Raw genomic sequence first — 26,320 nt, 5'->3', positions numbered from 1 at the left:
CTTTGTATTTGAACAATGAAGGCAATTATGATGATGACTTTATTGTTTACAGAGGTGGAAGTGGAACCGTGTTTGGAAGGAAGAAGAATCTTTTGATCCTGTCAAATTGTTAAGAATCTGTACCAGAGTCCAGTCGATTCCCTTTGGAATTCGAGCATCTCTTGTTTCATGTTGTTACCATTGGAAAAGGTTGGAGAGAATAATCGATTTGCACAAACGTTCAGTCACTGTAAGTGCAATAGAGTTAAACTGTGAAAATGTCATAACTTAAAAGAAAAAGTGGGGGATGTGTTCTCTGCATTTGGATCATTGGGTGGTGGTGAAATGTAGTGTAATTACCTATCCAATAATAGCGGAGAGGCGAGGGCCATTTTGCTGAACTCAAGACTCGATTAATCTTGGCCGGGTTCCTGATGGGGGAATGGGGATATCTCCAGTCTCCACCCTCTCTACAAATTTGGGCTCGACCTGATTTTTCATGTCGTGGTCTGCCATCTCGACCAGCTGGCAAAATCCAACATGTGGCTTGTCTGCAAAATCCAAAGGCTCAAGGATTTTGATTTAGATTGGTACAGAATATTATTTGGAAAAGGAGGGCCTACACTAAAAAAAAATTTTAATTTTTGAAATTTTAGGGTCCATTTGGTTAATATTTGCGCTAAAGGTTTGAGCAGCCATATTAATATTCCTTAGAATATATTTATACACAACTGAGCTCAAGTCTTTTTGTGCATAAAAAATTTGGGACAGGATAGTATAAGTGCTAAAAAATAATGTGATATTAATGTTATATATTTTGGGTATAATCCTATATGTGCACTCATTGCATTTAAAATTTGGAAAACACTAACTTCGATTATTGCAATAAAATGACCTAAGTTTGTTGTATTGCCAAATTTTGCTATTTTAGGTTATTAATAGCATAAACAGTGAGTGGGAGGAAAACATTTTTTTTTTGGAATTTGGATTTGCTCTTCTTAGAGTGCTCCACGAACCAACCTCACGATCACAGCACATTGGGGATATCTCTGGTACTTATATATTATCATTCATGGAGCAGACTCTGTGACGAACATTCTATGAGGAGCAGACCCAGATTTGTTTTTGGATTCCAAATTGCTGATTGCCCTTGTTAGAAAATAACAAAAGTGAGAAAACTCTTCGTCTACCTCAAACCCTCTTCTCTATGTGCAACGCCCCCTTCCATTGTTATGACAGAAAATTGAAACATACTTTTCTTTGATCACTTCAAACAAATTTAATATTATTCTCTTTCAACTTTGTTTTCCATCTCATAGCCCTTCATTCTTAGGCCCCGTTCGTTTTTTGGCAAGTTACTTATCCAGGTAAATGAAGTTGCTTGGGTAAGTTTTTCCTAGGAAACACTTATTTAGGTAAGTGCATTTGCCCATGTTCTTTTATTTTTCACATAAATAAGGCAATGACTATTTTAGCCATAAAAATCCATTATTAAAATAGTCATTTTTGTCTCATTCAAATGTTGGCAACTTCCCTCCTAAGTGGAAAAGTTATTTATTCACCTAGGAGATGGGTATCGCCTAGGAAAATAAACTTTCTCGGGTCCCCACATAAATCTGAAAAAAGAACATGGGATTTTTGGTCAATGGGAACCAAAATCCCATTGACCAACTTTTCCCCCTCTCAAAATCCGAAAAAAGAACGCCCCCTTAAAGTCATTAACATCACTAGTTCATAAGGGAAATTAGAATCGTATCCCATTGCTCTAATGTATCTCCATTGTTTTCAAAAACTCAAAAAAAGGATAAAATATGTTAAATTACCAAAATACTCGCATTAATTTTCCTTATTTTCTTTTCCTTGTCATTTTCTCTTAAATCCTAATTGACCCAAAAATATCTCCATTTTCTTCATATGAAACATGCTAAAATAAAAATAATTATTTCACTAGAATAAAAAAACAAATTTCTTTAAATTCTTAATTCATTTAAGTGATGTGAATGTCTCTCTTCATCTTAAAATATAAAAATTATCCGCTCCCTTATCTAATAAATTAAGAAAAATTAAAGGAAACCTTAAATTTATATCACTTAGAAAGAAACCTCTATCATTTCATCTGAATAATGAACCCAACTAAAAATCTGCAAGACTACAAGGATAAGAGAAATTCAATATTATATTTAGAAAATAGGTCACATTATAAATTGTTAAAATAAATAAAAAAGGATGGTTTGGGAATTTTAAAAACATTAGGCAGTCAAATAAAAATCTTTTTCAAAGTTACCCGACGAAATTCTACAAAAGGAGGTATTTATTGCAAGGTGAAAGTTCAGGGGATCTTTGTCACAAATAAAAGTTCAGATTAGGGTAATTCTCACTAACCCCATAGTAGAGGGAAATCTTTGTTGCAATGAAAGATCGGGGGTAGTTGTCATTGACCCCATAGTATGAGGGTACTTTGTAATTGACCCTAAAAAATGTCAAGTTCTCTCGGCACTCTCAGTCTTTGCTTGATTTATGAATTTATCCAGCTGCTCCTGTCATCACAAGACTAATATCTAAATTGACAAAAATGGTCTTAGTTAGAGGAAAAATGACAAAAATGATATTAATCTCAGAAGACTAATATCTAATTCCTTCTCATCCGGTTACTAGGGGAGGATTTGAGCCGAATACTTGGCTCGCTAAAACTGTGTTAGGCTCGAGCTCAGATCGGCTCAAAGCTCGCAAATTTGAGCTCGACTACAAGCCAAGTTTTTTCTAAAAAATAAAAAAATATACATATAAAAATAATTTTAATATTTTACTAGGGGTGTTCACGGGTCGGGTTGTGTCATTTTCTTCAACCGACCTGACCTAGTTGGTTTACTTATTGACTAAACCGAAACCGACCGACCCTGAAACAAAACTGACCCAAACATGAAGGGTCGGTTTATCAGTTTATATACATGCATTTGCACGTGACAATATCTCCAAGACAAAACTATTTACAATTCATGGGCAGTTTTTGAACAGTTATAAGTGGACAGTTTTTGGAGTTAGAGTAAAGGACATATATGCCATTTTTTATGTCCGTTGTATGTTGCTTAGATAAGGGGTAAAAATGTCTAATGAAAAGTCCAAAAAATGGGGCAATTTGCTCTTTTATTAGAAGTGTAAAACTAATTTTTATTTTATTAAACTAAAATATCTATTTATGTTTCAGTTTATTTCTTTTTGGTTTTTATGTAAAATCAAAATATATATTTAAATCGATTAGTTTTTTATGCAAAACTGTTTTTTTTTGTCAATATATATTTAAATTTATACAAAACTGAATTAAATATTGTACCATTGTTTTATATTTTTATTGGTTTTACGTTTTTAGTTTTTATCATAAATAACCATTTTTTTTCAATGTTCAAACAAACACAAATAACATATATCAACCTTTAACATATAGGGTAGGACTAATTAATAATTACTTATGAAGTTAAACATATAGGATCGGTTTAGTTGTATGAAAATCGAAACCGAACCGAGTTGTCGGTTATTTTTTTATACAAACCGAAACCGACCAACTCGGGTTGGGTTGGGTTGGTTTCGTCGGTTTGACATTTAATGTGAACACCCCTATATTTTACATACAAAAAATTAAGAATTATAAATTTTTTTTATTATTATACATATCAAAAATAAAAAATATACATATAAAATGTTTTATTTTACATACAAAAAATTATTTACTATTATACATAAAAAATAAAAATATTATATATAAAATAAAAACTATTATTACATATATTTATATGTATGTATGTTTATAATAAAAAATATTTATTTATTATATTAAGCTTGCGAGCCTCACAAGCCAAGCTGTACTGAACTCGAACTTGACTCAATTAGCAAATAAGCCTATATATCAAGCTTGAACTTGACTCAAAGCTCAATTTAAACCGAATCAAAATGAGCTTTTCACGAACCGAGCTCGAATAGCTAGTCAAAAGCTCTTCTCGTGGCCACCAGGGTTCAGAATACAATTTCATATACTCATATTGTTGTATGGATAAACAGTAGTGAAGCTTTTGCCAAGTGCAGAGTTACAGTGCCTCGGCTATAGACTATAGATGAAGCCGCTTGTATCGACTTGAAATTCGATAAATAAATATGAAAGAAAAGAAATTCGATAAATAGATAATATTTTATTTTATCGAAGAAATTGTCAAAAAAGAGAAATCGAAAGCTCTTGCTAGTTGCTACGATCGAGATAATTGGGTGGGTGGTGAAGTCATATGTGTTACTGGTATCGCCCACTGGGTTCTGCATTCGTCATTTTAGAAAAGAGAGATTTACGGCAGTATTATTATAATATTTATTGTAAAAGCTAACATGATAAATATTATTAACTTTACGAAGATTTAGAGGGCTACGGTTTTTTAGGTTACCAATACCCATAATTAAAGCAAATCAAGGCGTAGTTTTCTAATTCAATTTTAATGAGTTTGAATTTTGAAAGGTTGGGGATTGCAGTGGATTAACTCTTTTCTTTTTTCTTTTTTTTTAACTTTTTTAATTCCATGGACTTCAAAAAAGTTAGGATCGGAACGGAACGGAAACATAAACAGTCAAACAGATTAAACAGAAGAGAAGATACCAATTTGACCTCCGTAACCGTAACCGTAAGCCGTAAGCCCGTAACAGAAACAGAATGAGAATGGCGTCGTTTCCGAGTCTGACGATACAGGAGCAGTGACTTATGGCGGGAAGGCCCAGTTCCAAAAATTTTCATTCTACGTGGAAAAGGAAAACGACACCACTGCTTCTGCTCTTTGCCATTCTATTCCAAATTCCAAATTCCAAACACAAGTGCCCAAAAACTGGAATAAAGGTACTCTGATTAACTTTACGATTTCTTTTATCCTCAATATTCCTGATTCCTGAATGCGCGCGGAGAGAGGTGGGGAGGGAGCTGAGTTACAGAATCAGAATGGTCTTCGATCGTCTTCATTCTTTCCTCACTCTTCAGTCTTCACCTTTTGTTTTTTTAAACTACCGCATAAAAGAATCGATCGAACGCACTACCTTTCCGATTCCGAAAGCCATTCCAAATGAAGCAAAATTATTATTGACTACCTACTTCTGCTGTATCTATAAATATAACAAGTAAAGACTAAAAACAATACTTTACACTGCTGATTAGTTAACTAATGAGGAGACATGTATTAATATAAATTAGAATTTGATCCACTCAGATCCGTCAATGAAGGTCAGTGAAGTAAAAGGCTTGGCCTCAGCGTCGGTGAGTTCTCTTGACCATGAAACTCTTCCCGCGAAACTTGCTCCGGGTCCCGTGCATTTGTATTGTCCATAGAATACAGTCCTACAACAATAGTTAATTAACAAACTGCAGGGGTTTATCTGAAAGGTCTGAATGATTTGGACAGAATTGAAGCTTGCACCCTTTTCTTTAGGTTAGTATAAAACTATGGCGACATTTGGTAGGTCTGTGAATTCCGACTCCTGCACTCGACGTTTCAAGCTCATGTTAGACTGTTCAGAGTCTGGCAAAGGGGAACTCAGAACTCAGAACTCAGAAGTGGCCTTCTGCTTCAGGTCGGCCCCACTCAGAAGTCAGGTGTTGGTGGCGGCCACGATGGGGCGGTGGTGGTGCCAGGAACCTCAATTAAATATGCTTGCTTCTTTATGATTTTTTTTTTTTTTATTTGCACTTGTTGAGAAGTAACTATTACTAATAAGAGATGGCATGAGAGAGAGAGAGAGAGAGAGATGAGACGTACATTTGTCTGTTAGGGTCTCCCCAGTTATACCAGCCTTTGGGAATGATAATATTGTCCATATAGGTATAGGCAAAGACGACCCTGGAGAAGGTACCCCATGCCCTCCCAAGATAGAGAGCTCCTGAGCCAGTGACTCTACAGTTGACAAATGAAAACCCAGTGTCTTCTAGGAGGCTCATCCTGCTTTGGGCAGTCACAGCTCCATATTTCTGAGCTATTGCGTGCACATTACATCCCTGTCAAGTAACAAACGTGACCATAACAACCATTAATAGAATAGTAACTCTCTCATTGGCCTTGGCCCTTGGGCATTTATAATGCCCTTTCCATTTCAAATACACACACATGTCATAACAAAAATGCCTACAAATGCACTTAAATTAGGTTTAATTAGGTATTCATATTGGTATCAATGTATGGCATCCCCAGGCCCCAGGCCCCAGGCCCCAGCTCATCATCTGCATCTTTAAGTTGGGCTTGAACCCATTTGGGCCGTAGCACACAATTTATTATGGATGGAAGATGCTCACATGGGTTGGGCTCAAAATATAAAACAATTCAAGCCAGTTGGCCTAGACTTGTGAAAAGTTGGTGGGTGTGGCCTGTGGCTGTGGGTCAAGGTCCAGAAATTGCATATTCGATAACACTAATTGAGGAGCTGTCCTTTCATTAATATTTTATTAGTAATGAAACTGATTAGGTATTAATGGTCTCTATACAAAAAACAAAGTATCAAACTTTATTGCCGGGTCTCTCACTTTTTAACTAAAAGCAATTGCACAAACAAACGACTTGTCATATTCCGGTTGTTAGTTAAAAAAAAAAATAAAAAACAAAATAGATGATTTCTTTTCAAGTTAAGAGATTATGCTAGAAAGTGAGAATCTGATATTACAGGATCGATTGATACAGTTAGAAAAGACATGAACTCATGAACATAGAGAGTAATGATGCAAAAAATATGAGAGACTAACCTCAAACAGTGAGAGACCATTGCCAAAGATGAAATCCACAGAGCCTTCAATGTAGCAGTCTTTGTAGTAGTGTCTACCTAGATGATCATAGAGTGTATCCTGTGCGCCGAAGAATTTACAGCCCCAGAACGCTGCCGTATCTCCGGAAATTCTGAATGCTACTGCTTGCTTTCCAATTGCTCCCGGTGGCGGTAGGGGTGTTGTGTTCTGCACCACATATTCATTCTCTCAGAGAGAGAGAGAGAGAGAGAGATTTCGGGGTGGTGTGGTGTGGGGAGAGGTTAATCTTAATGGAGTTTATATATATAAATCTATTAAAGTCCTTTAGTTTTACCTTAAAAGTAATGTTCTTAGCTATGAAATAAGGGGAATTCACGGCAAAAGTTGCAGAATTGAAGGTACCAATGGGCCGTCCATTCGGCCCAGGTGTTTGAGCTGTGTCTCCCCATTGGACAATTGTTTTATCCGCTCCTGCTCCTTCTATGGTTATGAAGGATTTCAATGGTGGTATATTCACTTTCTCCCTACAAGTTTCATATCATGGAATCAAACCCAAGTTAGATTTTACCAGTAGTTAGAATAGAACACAAAGAAACAGAACAAGAAAAAAAATGTAAATATTGTATTTGAGCCAGACCCGTTCTCATGGTATTTGATCAGATATCAGATACGTAAGGACAGAGCAACAAACAAATGCATGCAAATGGCTCCGTTCCATGAAACTCCAGTGTTTTCAAAATTTTCAATCATATTGAAAAAGAAAAGAATCAATCCCATCAGAATTAATATAGACAAAGTTTCAACTCTCATGATCAATGAGTGGAAGCAAGCTCGATCAATTGGCATAAAACAAAACAAAAGAATCAAAACGCAGTTTAAAACTGTATACGGAATCAAGAACTCAGTACTCACGTATAGACTCCGGCATTGACCTTGATAACAACCCTCACAAGGTTAACGGATGGAAGTGAATCAATGGCATCTTGAATCGATGTAAAATCTCCGGCAGCCGGGTTTTTATGAACAGTAAGAGTATAAGAAGGGAAGAGTTTGTTCTTTGCTGTGGAGAAGAGAGAGTGTCTGAGGCTTCCAACAAATGTGACCCATTTCATGAATTGTTGTTCTGCTAACTGGGTATTTGTCATATTGGTCGATAAGTTCGAACCTGCCGACTTCCTTGGTCGGATACCTTTGGTATGGCACAGTGTTTGGCTTGAATTTATGAGAAGAAGGACAACAATACACCAAGTATGTTGAGAAGTCGGCATTGAGATGGAGAGCTGGGAGGTCGGAAGGAGAAGAAGAAATGACTAGTGTGTGAGAATTAGAGTTTGGTTCATGAAGAGCATTTTATAAGCTTAATTTGTCTCTTCTTTTAGGTGGAATATTGACAGATGTTCAAGGCCGACCTCCAGTTTGAGAATACCGGCTACAAGCCTACAACCTTAGTTGATAAGACAAGAAAGCAGGTGGTGTTTATTAGTTGTTCTCCGCTTTTGTTTTGGTTTTGGGTGGTGGCTGACTGGGTGGCTGTGAGGGGGTCGGTCTCTCCATGTTTGTGTGTGGAGGTGAATATATTCGCATTGGATCATGGGGACGGTTCCGCACTTATTATAATATCAAATTCAAACCATGCGCTTACATGCTTTTCCCTCAAGACTGTCAATGGTGGATAGCCTAGAGTAAGCATCAAGTGATGATCATCGACCTGGTCGAATTGTTTCGTTCTGTGCACGTCTACAGAAATGGAGTCAGCCGGGCTCTTAATGTAAATTGTGGAAGTCTGGGTGTTTTAGGTCCAATATAAGGATTTACAAGGGAATCTTATTTGTAAATGATTCAAATGAAAACGATTAGTTTTATTTATTATTGTTAAGCCCAAGAGGCTCCACCAGATCATCAATTTATATTCCAACAATTCTAGAACAAACTAGTCCCCTGACATGTGTGAACAACCGTGTATATGAGACCACACAGTAAGTAGTGTTGTTCGGTTCACATATAGTTTAAAAAAGTGGTATACTAACAATCCCTTTGAAAATGTTTTTTTTTTTTTTTGAGCCACATAATGTAAAACAATCTGTTAAACTCATGATTCTATGATTCAGGTATACATGTACTTTGCTTAATTTTTGATTCTATGATCATCAAATGGAGAACACTATAAGGCGAAAACCGACCGCCAAGTGGTAGCATGTTGGGGGGCGGGGCGGAATTGTCAATTGACGAGATGACCTGGTCCTAACGAGCTATGAGCTGACTTGGATCTAATGAGCTGATCTGACACTAATTCATAACAAGCACAATTAACACGTGGTTGAGTTGATCAGCACATCAATGACAGTGCATTCAATATATGCATACTACCTATCATGTGTACACAACATGTCAACCGAGGGCGTGACAAGTGGACTGAGCTCCAACCACATGTGACAATAAACGTGTTAGTTCTTAGATGAAACCCCTTTTCTATAAATAGGTGAGTCCCCCATTCACTTGGACACAATTGAACATGGTAGTACGCTACTATTAACAAGGCATGCCAAACACCTGCCACCGCCATCTCCAGTTACAGAGATGGTTCCGACAAAGAGAGCAGTGGCGGTTCTGCCCCAGCAGAGGTGATGACACCCGAACTGGCAGAAGCACAGAAGTAATCATACACGACCTGACAGAAGCTTAGGAGTGAGTGCGCGAAGTGGTTTTAAAAGGCTCTCTACCCCCCAAGAACAAGGTATGTGAACTTTGCGCCATCTGGTTTTATCTTGCCTTTGACAAAATACTAACTTGAGCTTCAGAGCATACTCATCGGGTTCTTCCCCGGAGATTACTCTCTTTCCCCTTCGTTTCAGGCACCTTCTGCACCAGCCCGAGGCAAGATCCTTGACAGCTAGGACCCGCCGGATTGCGCACCATCAATTGACGCCGTCTGTGGGAACGCTTCTAAAAGCTTCCCTCTAAAACTCTCATAACCTCTTTTTTCCAAAAAACCCCAACACTCATGGCTTCTTCTAGCAATGCCGGACGTGGCACGGAGATGAACACCACCGAGGAACAACTTCAAGCCCCCGTGGTGTGCATCGGACAGTTCACCATCTCCCTTCCGGTGGATGGGACCCCCAGCCTGAATGCGCCACGAACAGTGGCGCCCGTAAACCTTTCCGCCATGAACGCCCCCTTTCCTCTCCCTGTCGAAACAACCTTTAATGAACCAACTGCTGTCCCCCTGGCGACCAGTTCGAACCAGTTGGACGACCTGATGCAATGCATGCGGGCAATGCAAGCCCAAATGCAACAATTCCAGCAACATCAACTCTAGTAGCATCAAGTACTGCATCACATCTCTCAGTATCACTATCAGCAGCAGTTCACCCAACTGCCTCTGAACCAACCACTGCTTCCACCTCGGCACCCTGCTCCAAAGCTGGTTAAGCCCTCCCCTCAGGGTGGACGCCATCACCGAGGAGAAGCCTCCCAACTTCAGAACCCCCACAAGAGTCAGGCCTCATCCCCGGGCCGAGGAGAAAGAAAAATCACCCCCGCCTCGTAGCTCGCCGACAGGTCGGGAACCTCGCCCGCCAAGTCAGTATCTCGGCATTCCAAGTCTGAGCTCCCGCTGACAGAAAATCGATTCAGCGCCCTAGCAGCAGACTACCAACAGTCCGGGCCCATCGGGCTCGGCAACACAGAGGCCAGCAGCGCCAGTACCAGGCCCACTCAGCAACGAAGGCGCCGGCGAAGTTGCCGAACTTCCACCCGTGTCCTACCCGAGCTCAGAGCTAAAGAAGAGACAAGCTCGAACGAGGTAAAATTTGCCCCTATTCTCTCAGTTCCTTCCCCCCTCTCATCAGAACTCCTTGCAGTCCCCATGCCCAGAGACTTCAAGCTCCCTCCTCTAGACAAGTATGATGGGTCCTTTGACCCCAACGACCACGTCGATGCCTTCCAGTGGGTGGCCCGCACTTGGTACAGGAACCTGGCCCCGGGGTCAATAAGAAGCTAGACCCAGTTCGTGCAGGTCTTCACCGCACACTTCGTTACCAGCAAGCGGTGCCCCAGAACCGAGGAAAGCATCTTCGGAGTAGTCCAGAGGGAAGGAGAGTCCATCCGGGGCTACATCAAGCGGTTCAATGACGCGTGCTTGCAGATACCGCGATTGGACCCCACGGTGTAGCTCGCGGCGGCCAAGAGAGGAGTAACACACAAGGAGTTCAAATGGCACATGGTAGCTAACCAGCCCACGACCATGGCCGAATTTTTCAAGCTCGCGGATAAGTCCATGAGAACAGAGGAAGAGATCAACCAAAGGACCGAAAGCGGGATCGAGAAAAGGAAGAGGGAAGGCGAGCCCTCCAACCCAATTGACAGAAGAAAAAACCCAACCCGGGAGACGAAGCCGAGCCAGCTATTCCGAGCTCCCTTTGCAGCTCGGACGTACTACACACCGTTAAACACGAGGCGGACCGAGATCTTGATGGCGATCAAAGATGCCCCATACATAAAATGGCCACCTCGTCTAAAGGGGAACCCAAACGAGAGAAATAAAAACTTGTACTGTAGTTTCCATAGAGATCACGGTCATAGTACCGAACAGTGTAATAATCTCCGGGACGAGATAGAAGGACTCATCCGTCGCGGATACTTGAGAAATTTTGTACAGCATAATAATAATAATAATAATAATAACAATAAGGCAGGTCGGCAAGGAAAGCACGGAAGGGATGCCCCCGAATCCAGCAGCAGGCCAGCCGAACCGTTGCAACGACAGCCTCCGGAAGAGAGGCCAGTTCGAAGAACCATCCATGTGATAGTGGGAGGTTCGGTGGTAGCAGGTTGTACTTCGGCAGCGGACCGGACGTCAGTTCGCAAAGCAGCCCGAGAAGAACAGAACCCTCCATAGAGGCTGAAGACTGAACAACCGATCTTCTTCATGGAAGACGATGTGCGAGGGGTCCACTACCCCCACGATGACGCGCTTGTCATAAAACTAAGGATCAACGACTTTGAGGTCAGGCGCGTACTTGTGGATTCGGGCAGCTCGGCAGACATCCTCTTCAAGTTGGCGTTTGACCAGCTGCAGTTGCAGAGAAGCAAGTTGAAGCCCGCGAACACTCCTCTGGTGGGCTTCAGCGGAGAGGAAGTCAGGCCCCTTGGGAAAATGACAGTACCTGTGGAAGTCAGCACATGGCCTTGTGTGGTCAGACTTAACCACGATTTCCTGGTGGTCGCGACCCCCTCCCCATACAATGCCATAATAAGGCAGCCAATTACACATATCCTACGGGCAGTGGTCTCCACCTACTATTTGGCAATGAAGTTCCCTACAGACTTCGGTGTGGGGGTAGCGCAGGGCGACCAACTTGAGTCCCGCAAGTGTTATGTTGCTGCCCTGAAGGGAAAAACCAAGGCGGCCGACGACCTCGATCTAGAGCGGCCTACAGAGCAGGGCGAGGAACGAGCTTCGCCCACAGAGGAAACGATCACAATCCCAACTTTGGCTACGGACCCAGCTCGAACACTACAGATCAGTGCTTCCGTCAAGGAACCTCTACGAACCGAACTAGTGAGTTTCTTACTTCAAAATTTAGATATTTTTGCATGGTCCGCGGCCGATATGCCCGGTATTAACCCCAGCCTTATAACTCACAAACTTAATACTGACCCTGTAGTCAGACCCATTAGACAGAAGAAACACAACTTAGCCCCGGAGCGCTGGAGGGCGGTCGACGAGGAGGTCGAAAAGCTCCTTGCAGCAGACCTCATAAGGGAAGTTCATTACCCTAGCTGGGTAGCCAACCCAGTGCTGGTGAAAAAGGCAAACGGCAAGTGGCGCATGTGCGTCGACTACACCGACCTGAACCGAGCTTACCCGAAAGACTGTTTCCCCCTCCCCAGAATTGACCGCCTAGTGGACGCGACCTCGGAACATAAGTTGCTAAGCTTCTTGGATGCCTACTCGGGCTACAACTAAATCAGGATGGATCAGTCCGATGAGGAAAAAACCGGCTTCATAACCGAGTTCGGCCTGTACTGCTACAAGGTCATGCCCTTCGGACTGAAGAATGCTGGGGCGACCTTCCAAAGACTTGTGAATAAACTGTTTCAGTCCTTATTTGGCACGGAAATAGAATGTTATGTAGACGACATGGTTGTCAAAACGCAATTTTCACAGGAATTAATACAAGACTTAAATTCTGCGTCAATTTAGCATGAAACTAAACCCAAACAAGTGTGGGTTCCTAGGGTACATTGTCAACCGGGTAAGTTCCTAGGGTACATTGTCAACCGGCACGGTATTGTGGCCAACCTGGACAAGATAAATGTCATCCTAGATATGAGACCACCCCGAAAAGTAAAAGAGGTTCAGAGGCTAAATGGCCGCATAGCCGCTTTGAGCCGCTTCATGTCCAAGTCGGAAGACCGCTGTCTGCCTTTCTTTAAAGCAATCAAAGGCAAAGGGTTCGAATGGACCCGAGACTGCCAGCTCGCGTTCGACGAGCTAAAAAACTACCTCGCTAGTGTGCCGATCTTAACCCGGCTCGAGGAGGGCAAGGTCTTAGAACTGTATCTCTCGGCAAGGGACAAGGTGGTCAGTTCGGTACTAATAAAAGAAGTAGATCGGGTCCAACAACCTATCTATTATGTTAGTAAAATTCTGCAGGGAGCAGAGACGAGATACCTGTAGATAGAAAAGCTAGCATACGCACTAGTAATTGCAGCTTGGAAATTCCGCCCATATTTCCAGGCTCACATTGTCATCGTCTTGACTGAGAAACCTCTAAGGCAAGTCTTACTCAAGCCCGAGGTTTCCGGTCGGCTGATGAAGTGGGCCATTGAGCTCAGCGAGTACGACCTCCAATATAAGCCACGATCTGCTATTAAGGCCCAAGCCTTAGCAGATTTTATCGCTGAGTGCACGTTCAGCCTCGAAGTCCCTAGGCCGGTTGAGCCCGAGATCCCTAGTTCGGGTGAGCCCGGAGCTCCCAAGCTAATAGAGTATGAACCCCGTGAAGTAGCAGCCAGTGTGGCATCTCTCCTAGTTATGCCAAACGCGAACTGGGATGAGGAGCCCTGGATCCTTCACGTAGATGGCTCCTCGAACCAGCAGGGTAGTGGGGCTGGAATAGTGCTACGCGGCCCGGGTGGCACGAAATTGGAATACGCGCTACGCTTTGTGTTCACGGCATCCAACAATGAGGCGGAGTATGAGGCATTGATAGCCGGGCTGAACCTAGCACAAAAGGTAAGAGCAAAACATATAGTTATTTGCAGCGATTCCTAGCTTGTGGTCAACCAGGTTACGAGCGAATACGAAGCACGCGAGCGGACTATGATCGCCTACTTGGCAAAAGTAAAGGAGGCTCTGCTCAACTTCCAATCATACTTGATCAGGCAAATACCGAGGACAGTGAACACTAAGGCTGACGCCCTGTCCTGGTTAGCCAGCACGAGTCACAGCACCATGAGAACCGTGTACATAGAGGACTTACCTCGGCCTAGCATTCTCGGTAGGGCAGAGGAGGTCGCTCCCGTCCTTGAAGCAGAGCCGAGCTGGATCGACCCACTCACGAGCTTCTTACTAGATGGAACTCTCCCTGCGGACCGCAATGCAGCCAGGAGGGTGCAGCGCCAGACAGCCAAATATGTCATAATATACGAACGGCTGTACCGATGGTCCTACACGCTCCCTACTTGTGTTGCTTGCGACCTACCGAAGCCGAGATCGTACTTCGCGACACTCATGAAGGCCTATGCGGTGGACACTTCAGGGGCAGAGCCTTCGCCCAAAAGACACTTCGACAAGGGTACTACTGGCCAACAATGAAGGCAGAGGCCGTCGAGCTCGTCAGGAAATGCGATAAGTGTCAGAATCATGCCAATATCCACCATCAGCCTGTTGCCGACTTCAAGTACCTCACCAGTCCATGGCCCTTTGCGCAATGGGGCATCGACCTCCTGGGGCCATTCCCGCCGGCAATAGGTGGGAGGAAGTTCCTAGTGATGGCGGTAGATTACTTCACAAAGTGGATAGAAGCTGAACCTCTGGCAACAGTTACAGCCTGAAACGTACAGAACTTCTATTGAAAGAACATAGTATGTCGCTTTGAGTTACCTCGGGTACTGATCTCCGACAATGGCAAGAAGTTCGAGGATATCAAGTTCCAGGAATGGTGCCAAGATATGGGAATTCGGCAAAACTTCACATCGGTCGCACACCCGCAGGCAAACGGTCAAACAGAAGTAATGAATAGAGCTATCCTCCATGGACTGAAAGCGCGACTTGACCGAGATAAAGGGTTGTGGGCGGATGAGCTACCAAGTGTTTTATGGGCTCACCGAACTACGGAAAAAACCGCCACGGGAGAGACCCCCTTTAACCTCACCTACGGCACTGAAGCGGTAATCCCGGCGGAGATCGAAGTACCTACACTACGATTAGAAGCATATGACGATCAGACAAACGGAGACAAGTTACGTACCAACCTCGACCTACTGGACGAGGTAAGAGACATCGCGTACATCCGGACAGCAGCTTACCAGCAAAAAGTAGCTCGGTACTACAATGCTAGAGTAAAGAAGTGGAACTTCCGCGTCGGCGACCTGGTTCTCCGTAAGATCATGGCACCCGAACCCGGTGTGGGCAAACTTGGACCAAATTGGGAAGGGCCCTACAGAGTAAAGAGAGCGATCGGGGGGCATACGAGCTCGAAACCTTAGAGGGCAAACAAGTACCCCGAGCGTGGAATGTCGTTAACTTAAGGCAATAATACCTATAGACCACCAAGCGAAGTGGATAAAGTCGCTACCAGAGCTTAGGGGCTAGGATGCCGAGCTAACAAAAAACCTCGGCATAGGCAAGCAAAGGCAAAAAGTGCCAACCAAAGGCTCAGACAAAGTGCTGACAATGAACTAATTGGGGCATCGGCATCTCAGAGGCTAAGTATTAACACCAAAACAGGCCACACGAGTGCCGTAACCCGGGCAAAAAAAAAAAAAAAAACAGATCGGGCATATGGTCAGTTCGGAAAATACGGTCAGTTCGGGAGAAAGAGCAACCAACACTTAACCAAAAGAAAGTCATTCCATTGCAAAATAAGGGAGTGTACATTTCCAAAAAATATATATATATATATACATATCGAGCTCACAGGCCCGGAGGCACTTCGTCATCATCAGAAGCCACTTCAACAACACCCGAAGGACCTGCCTCATCCTCAGAGTCCGGTTTAGCGTCTGCAGCGTTGGCCATCTCCTGAGTAATGCGTGAAGTGTTTATAGCGCTGATATCGAGCTCGGGGTACGTATTCCGGATCATCCACCGGCTTAGTTTAAAGCCCATTCTGTACGAGCCCACCATCAGGTCATCAAAGCGCGACGAGGCGATGTATTCATCAACGGCCTTCTTCTTGGCATCCTCGATGCCTTGAGAAAAGATCAGTGTCCTCTCCCTAATGTCTTGAAGGTATTCAACCTGATGCTGCAAATCCAGCCTCAGGTCCGTCATATGCTTCACCACAACTCCCATGGCCTCGATATTTCTCTAAGACCTCGCCAGCCTGGCCTGAGCAGCATGAGAAGCCGCCTCAGCAGCACGGGAAGCCTCTTTGGCAGCTCGCACCTGCCTCGAGCTCCTTTCCACTTGGGCCGCCAAGGCATGGATAGAAGAATTCACCTACCAAAAGGAAAGATAAATCAAAAGAACGATAGCAAGAAAGATAAAAGCAAAGAGCCCGACAAGAAAATCGTTGCATTACCACCATGGCATGAGTGACAGCACGACAAGCCACCTGGTTCAGAGGGAGCTCGGTCCATGCCGCGACCTCCTCAGGATAAATGGCCTCCCTACTCTTCTAAAGAGCGTAGTTCGGCAACAACACGCTCCTGAACACGCCTTGGTTTCCCGAGCCTGAAGGCACAACTCGGGTATAAGCGAACTAAGAGTAAGCGGGAGCCCCCGTGTAAGTAGCCTCGGCATAAGGGGCCCCTGCTGCTTCTTGTACTGGAGGGGCCATCTCGGGCTCCCTAGGCGGATCCACTGACGGATAGTCTGGTCCCTCGGGCTTCGCATCTCGGGGCAGTTCGGCACGAGTTCGCTTCCTCCTCTTCATGGCGTGAAACAGATTCCCACCACAAGTCTTCTCTGAGTCCATCACACCTGCAAAAACAAATCGGCATCAGGAAAACGAAAGAACAAAGCAAAACAAAAGGTAAGCCTCTGAGTAAGGAACCTACCCGAACTCAGACCGGCCTCGATGAGCTTGGCTTCCGTCAAATAATGGTGGCATTTTAGCCCAAGCCGTGCCCATTCCCGGAGGCCCTTCGCCGTCTCCTTATCAAGCGTAACATCGGCATCAGGGGCAGCCATCCCCCACCTGGTTTGGAACGGCTACCCAATGCACTTTGCACCCCGAAGTAGTCCTGTTTCCACGCCGGGACCTTGTTGGGGAGATCGTGTAAAAGCTTAAAACCCGGGCGAGGAGACAGGTAATACGCCCGCCTACGCCCGGGAAGGGGACCCGTTTGCTTCTTAAGCATCAGAATGGAAGAAAAAATCTCCAAGTCTAAGGGAAAGATTTGTTCGCAAAATAGGGAGATTGTCCCCACCAAGTTACGAAAGAATTCGGTTGAAGCTGGCCGACAGTAACGCCGAAGTGGTTCATGACCTCGACTATAAGGGGGTGGAAAGGCAAGAGCAACCTAGCATAGAGCTGCTCCCGGAATATCACGATCTCATCAGGACCGTGTTCCCAAGGGAAACTGCCCGAGGGTATAAAATAGGTGTACTCCCTAGGCAAGTTAAACTGGGTAATGAGAGAGTGAAGCCCCTCAGGCGTCATGGTCGAGGGCCCAAACTTGTCTAACGTCCGACCTCGATGAGAGGAGGACGCCAAACTACCCGAGGCGACTCGGCCTATGGGTTCGAACTCTTCCTCGAACTCTACCTCAAGTTCGCTAGGACTGTCGGGGGATGCAACTCGGTTTGTAGAACCTGCATCTGACCCCGTTGAAGAACTGTTTGAGCTATCCGAGCTAGACATCGGAAGGAGAAGATGGATTCTAGGAAAGTACTCACCCGGAAAAAGGCTTGAACGGACTACGGGAACTTGAACGCGAGCTAAAGGCTTGAATGCGAGCTAAAGGCTTGGACGCGAGCTCAAGGAGCAAAACGCAAGAGTGACAAAGCGGCTGGGGTCCCCCACTATTTATACCCACAGTAGCCCAAAATCAACGGTTCTGATCAAAGCAAATCCATCGGCCCGCAGTCACGCCGACCACACGTTTCCTGAGACTGAGACGTGACTGGCCGCACGTCTCCTGACGTGACTGGCCGCACGTCTTTTGAAACTAAAAGAGCGCCAGCACACGTCGCCTCGCATCTAAGGCGGCAGCGGCGCGTTTTTTCAAATTTGAAAAGATGCCCGCTGTCGCGTCTCCCAGCGGCGCGCTTTTTAAATTTTGAAATAAGCGCATGCTGTCACGTTTGTCAGCATTTATAGACGGATTGGCATGTTTTCCCGACTTTTTGGCGTTCAAGAATCCTGGAAGAATCCTGACAAATGCACACTTCGCGCTATCAATCAAAACCAATTCGAAGTACGAGACACATCCACCCGCCACCTCGCGAACTCCCCGTGCCAAGGCAAGTCCCTTTGCACGAGGAGTGGGGGGCAATTGATGAAGAAAGATTTGGCCCAACCTCGTAACCACTCAACACGTGGCAAAGGCAACAGCTCGGCACAACAGCACGCCCAAGGCGCGAGCTCCGAAAGGAGGAACCAGCGGTCCGAACTCCCTACAAGGAGCCCGAACTCCCCGTAAGGAGTCCGAGCTCTCCCTTAGACCCCGAACCCTACCAACACAAAGGGCAACAACCCGAACTGGCCTGCCTCATGGCAGTTCGGGCCACACCTCTATCCGAACTCAAGACTTAACCTCACACACCACTCCAGCACTTCGCCTCCAGGACACCGAACTAAACAAACCGCACCGTATCTGACACCGAAGGAGTCCGTATCCAGGGGCGGCACACCTGACTGACTTGGGATCTGATGCTTGACAGTTGCACTTCAACGGCCACCTGCCACCGCCATCTCCAATTACAGAGACGGCTCCGACAAAGAGAGCAGTGGCGGTTCTGCCCCAGCAGAGGTGATGACACCCGAATTGGCAGAAGCACAGAAGTAATCATACCCGACTTAACAGAAGCTTAGGAGTGAGTGCGCGAAGTGGTTTTAAAAGGCTCTCTACCCCCCAAGAAAAATGTATGTAAACTTTGCGCCATCTGGTTTTATCTTGCCTTTGAGAAAATACTAACTTAAGCTTCGGAGCATACTCACCGGGTTCTTCCCCGGAGATTACTCTCTTTCCCCTTCGTTTCAGGCACCTTCTGCTCCAGTCCGAGGCAAGATCTTTGACAGGTAGGACCCGCCAGATTGCGCACCATCACAACTGATAACAATACAAGTGGTAACGAATCAGCCGGCCGGCATTCATCAAAATTCACCGACAGAGGCAAAATTGTAATTTTCTTTCGATGTAGGCAATTTCTGTAAAATGGGCCCTCGCCTGTTGCAATATTGGTTGCAGCAGATAACGATCACATGCAAAACACTATTTCTCCGATAATGGATGTTTCAGTTTGATAGGTTAAGAGAATAATTAACAAAATGAATGCTTTAGGGAAGTTAAATTCATGCACAGTGAACACAGTGAAGGAGGTATTTAAAACTTGAAAAGAAATAAAGTCCTTCTATATCGAAAGATAAAGAAAAGAATCAAAGATGGTTCATATTGCCCATCATCTATATACCTGTACAAACAAATGATCAGACTATGGCTGTGAATGGGTCGGGCAGAGCCTACAGAACCCAACACAACCAACCCAATTATATATATTGGTTTCGCGTCTGCATCACCTGTTACAATGGGTCAGTATCGACTTGGATGTTCTGAACTGATTAAGACCTGAACCGAATATTTGTGTCAATGGGAATGGCTGTCAATATGATGATCTGTTACTCCATTTGATTACTCATTTTGAATGTTAAAATCTGTATCCTTATACATATATTATAAAATTTCTTAATTTTTATTTTATTAACAATAGAGTGGAGTTGGAGTAAATCCATATCATATCTGAATCTATCCGATGCTTTGGATTTCCAGATCAAAGTCAAATAGGAAATTTCAATATATGTATCTGAATTGGGCCCAATTGCAACACTTTGTATATATAGGTTTCTTTGCCTTTTCTTTTCTTTTTTTACCTTTTCCTTCAAATCATACATAGCCTAAAGGCTTGATTTTAAAGGAATACATACAAATACAAATATGTAGTGCAAAACCTTATATTTTGTATTATTTTATAGTACTTGTATCTTTTGTTAGGACTCAGTTTGAAAGGAGTATAAATACTAATGTCTAGGGTGGAAAACCTTGTATGTCATGTATTTGTATTGTAATTTTAAGCATTTTCATATCTTTTGTGCCCAAATTTAAGCTTAATCACCCATCTGATTTGAGATTGGTTGATCTAAATTCTTTTCTTTATAAAGATCTTTGAGTTCCTTCCAAAATCTAAGGAGAAGACAAAAGAGTCCAAAAGAATTAGCATTCATGTTATCCACTCCTTGGTTAATAATTTTATAGGACTTGATATGTTGGGAATGATGCAATGGACAATGTAACCTGTACGGTTACAAAAAGAAAGACAATATAATGTGGGCCTGGCCGCCTGGGCATAGGCTATAGTCTTTATCATATGGGCAAAGCCCAACCCATGATCACCTCTACACATAATCATTTGCATCGCATTTTAGGTCATGCATGCCATTCGCCATTTGCACCTAGTATAGGTGCCAAAAGCATTTCCAATAATAGCTTCACAGCTAGGGGTGTTCATATGGGCTAGGTTTTGTGTTCATTGATCGGGGTTTGCAAGTAAGAGTAACTAGGGTGTGGTATTTCAGTTCGAGGATAGCAATGAAGCATGCAAAACCAAGCCCCGTTCCCTCCCATTGTCATTCCTACATACCGAATCAAATTTTGAAAAAACTGCAAATCAAAATCAAACCCAAACCAATTGACTAATCAGTTGATTGGTTTGGTTTGGTTTTTGACCGGTTTAGTTATTTAATTTTTTTAGTCTTTTATATTAATAATATATATCATAAATAAATATATAACCATATAATATATTATATATTATAAATGACATATATATATATATATATATATTGTAAAAATATATGATGTTGAAAAAACACTATATCGGAAAGGCTTTGACCAAGTTTTGTTATAAGTTTCCCTCGTATCATATCTTTCCGGCATCACAATCCAATTCATATAAATAAGAAATTTACCCACACCTATTCACAAGATACTACAGCTTAGCTTTACATGGGATGCATCTCTACATGAATGGCAACATGCAGATGTTCTCAATGTGCGGTTATAGTTAGTGATACGGTGATCCGAAGTTTCGAACCGATAAATATATACCGGTCGGTTCGATTAATTGGGTATTTCAGTTTTTGAGAAGCATCCTCAATTCCTGATTGTCACTTCTTTCTCTCTATACGATCCCAACCACGTTGACTGTTAAGATGTTTTATTGGTAGTGGTTGTCCCACTGGATCATCATCATCCCTTCATTTAATGGCGCTTAAGTCAATAATCTGGCCTAGTTGCCTTCATTATTGTTTGGGAGCGTATAGAGTGCAAGCGCAGGCGCTCCGCCCTCGCGAGTCTGGTCCAGGCCTCCGGGGCCAATTGAACGAGATGAATTTTGCCGCCAACTACTGTATCTCAACGGTCAAATAATAGTTCAAATTTCGAACGCTTACCACTTACCATGTCCAACGCACATTTCCCTCTCTCCTGTCCCGCGTAGGCTTCTTCTGCTGGATGACATTTCGCTTCTCTCACACACGGACACAATCAAACGGATGGTTTTATTCCTAAGAAGAACCTCCCATTCACCACCACAACACAATCAGACCTTCTTCAATTCCGAAAATCTCATCATCTGGTAAACTTGCTCTTTAACTCTCCTTCTTTTTCTTCCCTTGTGCTATCTTGTTTTCTGCCTTTGTTGCTTCAGCTTTTCCCTATACTGGATTTCGTTTAAATTTGGTTTCTTTATTGTTAATCTTTTCTTGGATGTCAGCTCTGCAACAAAATATCTGTTATTTGAAAGAGGGCGGAGAGATTAACGAGAATAACGAAAGCTTTCGCCAAATTGGATTCCAATTCACAGAACCCGAATATATTGGCTGCGAACAACTTCATGTCGCCGACGACTTCCGCTGCTTTAAAGGCTTCTTTACCAAGAAAGAAGATCTTGGCCGAGAGGAATGATCACTCTGGACCGTTATCCTCCGTTTCTCATGTCCTGCAAACCCCTCATGTTGATGCCGAAACCCCTCCTGCAGGTTCGGATTTCGGTAGTCGCATTGGCTATTCGTCCCGGAATGCGAACTTCTCGTCTAGGGCTTCTGAATTAGATGAATATCAACAGAATGCTTTTGTTCCTGAATCGTCTTCCCAGCCGTACGATCCCTTAACAAATTACCTCTCGCCAAGGCCCAAGTTCCTTCGGTACAGACCAAACAAGCGGCTTGAAAAATATATCCGCAGACGGAATGAACCGGTAAAAGCCAAAGATGAGTTCGGAGGCAATCGATATGCTTCGTTTGAAACCCAGAAACCGATCGAAGGTGAAGCATCCATTGACGCGTACGCTTCTATATCCTCCCCGTCCTCCACTTCTTCTTCGCGAGAGGGTTCTGTTAAGCAAGAACAAGGGTCGAATCTTAGCACTGAAAAATTGGGGCCTAGGCCACCGTCAGATGAAGATAATAACGGAAGGGAGGAGAGAGATGAGAATGTTAATGAGTTAGAATTCGAAGAAAGGTACGGGCATTTCAATGAGGTACTTAAATCTCTGCTTCTCTTTGGAGTTGTGATCCTTTCTACCTTGTACATATCTTCTATGAACTCTCCCACACCTCCCCCTCTTGTTCAAGCTTTACAAGATTTCAAAGTATGCTACCAGAAGATCCAGCGCCATCTACTCCAAGTTGCTGCAGAGAATTTTAGATTGGATAGTAATTTTATATACCGAAAACAAGAAAATGCTCTGGGCATCATCCAACCCAATGAGAGAGTTAGTGACGTGTATAATGAGAAGGAAAGGATTTTTGAACAGGGTTTGCAAACAAGGTGGGAGATAACTGGTAAGAAGGATGGAGTGTCCAACCAACAAGGTAGACAAACTAGACAGGTTTCAGACAATGAATCGGAGGAAGTAGGGGAGATTTCTGAACCTTTTCCAGCTTGTGAAGCCCAAGTCATGTCGAGTTGGGTGGACCAGCAAAATACAGCTTTTTCTATTTCCGGTCTTTCAGAGGAAGAGCTGAATTTAGAGAAAGATGACCTTAATGCTGCTGAATTAGTTTCTGAAATGGAAAAACCAAAGGATGTAACCAATGCAGAAGCAACCGGAAGAGACACCCATCAGGGCATTGGGGAAGAAATGGTGGTTGAGAATACAATGGAGGAAGCAAAGGATATTCCTGGTGGGATGCATGGAAATGTTGCACCACAGTGTAGAGAACATGCTATCTTCAACTCCCCTGGAATTGACGAAAAGTCTAAGCATAAGCATGTTAAACCTGTGAAAGTTGACTCGGTTTTTAAATTTGCTCTTCTGACTTCTGTGGGCTTGGTATCTACTCTTTTGGGAGTTCTCCATCTCAAGCATAGGAAGACCTTTCCAAAGGATTCTGCATCTTCTGGATTAATGATAGTAGATAACCGAAGTTCACCATCTCCCAGGACAGAAGAAGAGAAAATCAATAAGGTTGATTCTTATGTCAGTATTTCACCTTCAGTTCATTCCGAGGGGAAAGCCTCCAAAGAAATCAATCAAGGTAGTGCACCGACAGTGGAGTTGCTGGAAGAGTTTGTAGTGGAGGAGCTCAGTAATTCTATCAAGGGCTGCAGTATGAAATCCCAGAGGATAGAAGGCGAAGGAAGCCACTTTTCTATGTCTCAAGGGAGGCAGATCCCTTCATCTAAGCTGGGAGATCTCAGTAGCTCTCTCAGGAGCTGTGGTCTGAAGCCCCAGAATGTTGAAGGTATAGAAAGCAACTTCTCTGTCTCTCAAGAGAAGCGATCAAGGAGGCGGATTCCTTCATCTCCTAAGCAGGCATTCCAAACTCTTTCCGAGTTCTCAGCCACAGAGTCCCCTTCATTTGGAAGCTATACTGCTCAGGAGGTTGTGGTGAAGAAAGAGGTAAGAACTTTATTGCTATTTGTTTTCCGTGTACCGGCTATTCTATGTTTTCTGGTCATATACTTCTGATTGCTCTTTTTCTGTCACAATTTGGTTAGACTATGAAGAAGCAGGAACACATTCAATTATTCACGCCACCTCCATCATCTAATTAGTAATTATGCCTACAATATGATTCTCGGCTAAGAAGGGAGTGGAGAAGTGAAAGTTCCGTTTTGCATTATTCATTACACTAATTTTGGAATGGATCCTGAACTAATGAATACAAATATTTAATTGTTCCTTTTGTACATGCTTCTCTATGCCGATACGTCCATGTATGTACATGTATATTGATGTGCATATGCTATCTTTAATGCATAATAAGTCTACTCAAAAGAAAGTTAAAAAGTTTATTATCATATTAACAATATAATGTTATCACATAATCAACAATGTTATTCTATTATATAACAGAAAACCAATTAAATGTTATGGCAGAGCATCAATATCACATAATAGTACTTGAATAACGTAATATCTAAAACATTATGCACCAAAGCATCTAAATGCTTTACAATGTAACATCACCCTTTATGGATGTTTTTGGTGTCCATATCATGGCTTTCTTTTCCCAATATATGATGACATTATCAAATGACTAGGACATCATTTTATTTTCTTTCTTTTTTCTTCAGATTAGGTCGTCCTATATATTTTGCCGACCAATATAGTACTACTGAAAATACAAACTAACTCGTTGAACAACTAGTTTTGCTTGTTGCACTTGAAGCATCTTGAGACAAGATAAATATCAAACTCATGATTCCTATTATGATAGATTTTATGGATCCTTTACTTATTTTAGTTTGAAATTGCATCTTAGTTGGTTGAAAAACAATTTTCACATTGTCTCATCATTTATTCTTTAAGATGACCTGATTTACTACAACAACTAGTCGCTCTTGTTATAATTTGCTTGATTTGTATGCATGAATAGGAGGGTAGGAATGGAGATGAGGTGATGAAGATTATCACAACTCCCGTGAGGCGATCAAGTCGAATACGCAACCGTGCAGTCATGTCACCCTGAATTTAATTACAAGCTGACCTTAGGAAGTATTCTTCTGAACACTGATGATTCAGAAAAAAAGCTTCCTGTTTCATCATGTTATTACTATCCTCTGCTATGTTTTCTTGATGTAGAATTAAGCTGCTTTTCTAACATCTCTCAAGTGGCTTGTATATTTTTTTGAAAGAAATCAGTCATTGGTTAATCATTATTATTCAAACACCGGCCATTGTCTTTTTCATTCTACAATTTTCAATCTGTCCCTAACAACAGCAGATTCATAAATCTTAAATTCTTAGATATTTCCTTATCATTGTCATTGTCATCATCTGTCACCGTCGGTTCTTTGTCAGCACTGTCTTGTCACCATTCTACATGTTCTACTTATCAGTTTTATTATGTTACCGCTAAGAATATGCAAGGTTGGAAAGCTATGTGGAACCTTCCAAAGCATAATACAGTGTCATATGTACTCATACCGACCATTCTGTCTTCTCTATGCTTCCCTTTTGACTTTATCTCACTTCTTTACACAAGGGAAAGACATTTGGTTACTAAAATTATTTACTTACAGTGTTGATTAGGGCACATCCCAATTTTCATAAAGGACCACATATCTTGTGGAGAGACAATAGGTGCCCCTATTAAAGTATGTAGGTTCGTAAGGGTGTCTCTCTTTTCAAAACATCACATATGGTCTATTCACTGGGGGTGTGCCCTATTTATAAAGAATGGGATAAGCTTTCATCATAACTTATTTCTTTCTTTATTATCATCATCAGCAGCAACAGTCATTATATTGGTTTTATTGGTATGGCTTGTCCTATTATATTGTTATTTCAAAATAATAAACAAGTAGGCAGTTAGTGTTTTCTTTAAGTGATCCTGGCTTTGGAAGGCCACCTTGCCCTTTATATACTACATTTTCATGGAGTACTCTTTGAAAATGTCCAAGGAAATCCCATTTAGAATTTAAAAGAAAAAGATTAGAAAGAGAGAAAAAATAACCTCTTATCTGTAATGTAATACTGATAGGTTGGCCAGTTTTCTAGTGATGCTCCTGTATTGAAGTTTAGTCCTTGCAGGCCTAACTTCCATTATCAATTTTAGTCCTTAATTACTCCTCAGCTGTTTCCAAAATCACATTCTGTAGTTAAAAGCTTCGTGTAGGTTAAACAGCAAGGAGAATTCAACTACTGCGTAAACCCAACTGTGTTTATTGACAAATCAGTCATATATG

At 42.8% G+C, this 26,320-nt stretch overlaps 2 protein-coding genes across 2 annotated transcripts; one reads left to right on the top strand and one right to left on the bottom strand.

Moving 5' to 3' along the window:
- Positions 1-4,836: 4,836 nt before the first annotated feature.
- Positions 4,837-8,157, bottom strand: LOC104592038 (putative pectinesterase 53). Its single transcript, XM_010251179.3, has 5 exons — positions 7,643-8,157; positions 7,065-7,254; positions 6,731-6,937; positions 5,757-5,992; positions 4,837-5,338 (listed from the first exon to the last, which is right to left on the bottom strand). Exons 1-5 carry the CDS (start codon positions 7,996-7,998, stop codon positions 5,191-5,193), a joined length of 1,137 nt encoding a protein of 378 aa, XP_010249481.1. The 5' UTR covers positions 7,999-8,157; the 3' UTR covers positions 4,837-5,190.
- A 12,991-nt stretch (positions 8,158-21,148) lies between these two features.
- Positions 21,149-25,390, top strand: LOC104592037 (uncharacterized). Its single transcript, XM_010251178.3, has 3 exons — positions 21,149-21,761; positions 21,900-24,029; positions 25,009-25,390. Exons 2-3 carry the CDS (start codon positions 22,020-22,022, stop codon positions 25,099-25,101), a joined length of 2,103 nt encoding a protein of 700 aa, XP_010249480.1. The 5' UTR covers positions 21,149-21,761; positions 21,900-22,019; the 3' UTR covers positions 25,102-25,390.
- The last annotated feature ends 930 nt before the right edge of the window (positions 25,391-26,320 follow it).

The sequence above is a fragment of the Nelumbo nucifera genome, chromosome 8 (genome assembly GCF_055504915.1).
Source record: "Nelumbo nucifera cultivar China Antique chromosome 8, China Antique-T2T, whole genome shotgun sequence".
Lineage (NCBI taxonomy): Eukaryota > Viridiplantae > Streptophyta > Magnoliopsida > Proteales > Nelumbonaceae > Nelumbo > Nelumbo nucifera.
The sequence above is the reverse complement of the archived record's forward strand: the minus strand, read 5'-3'. Positions and strand labels throughout refer to the sequence as shown.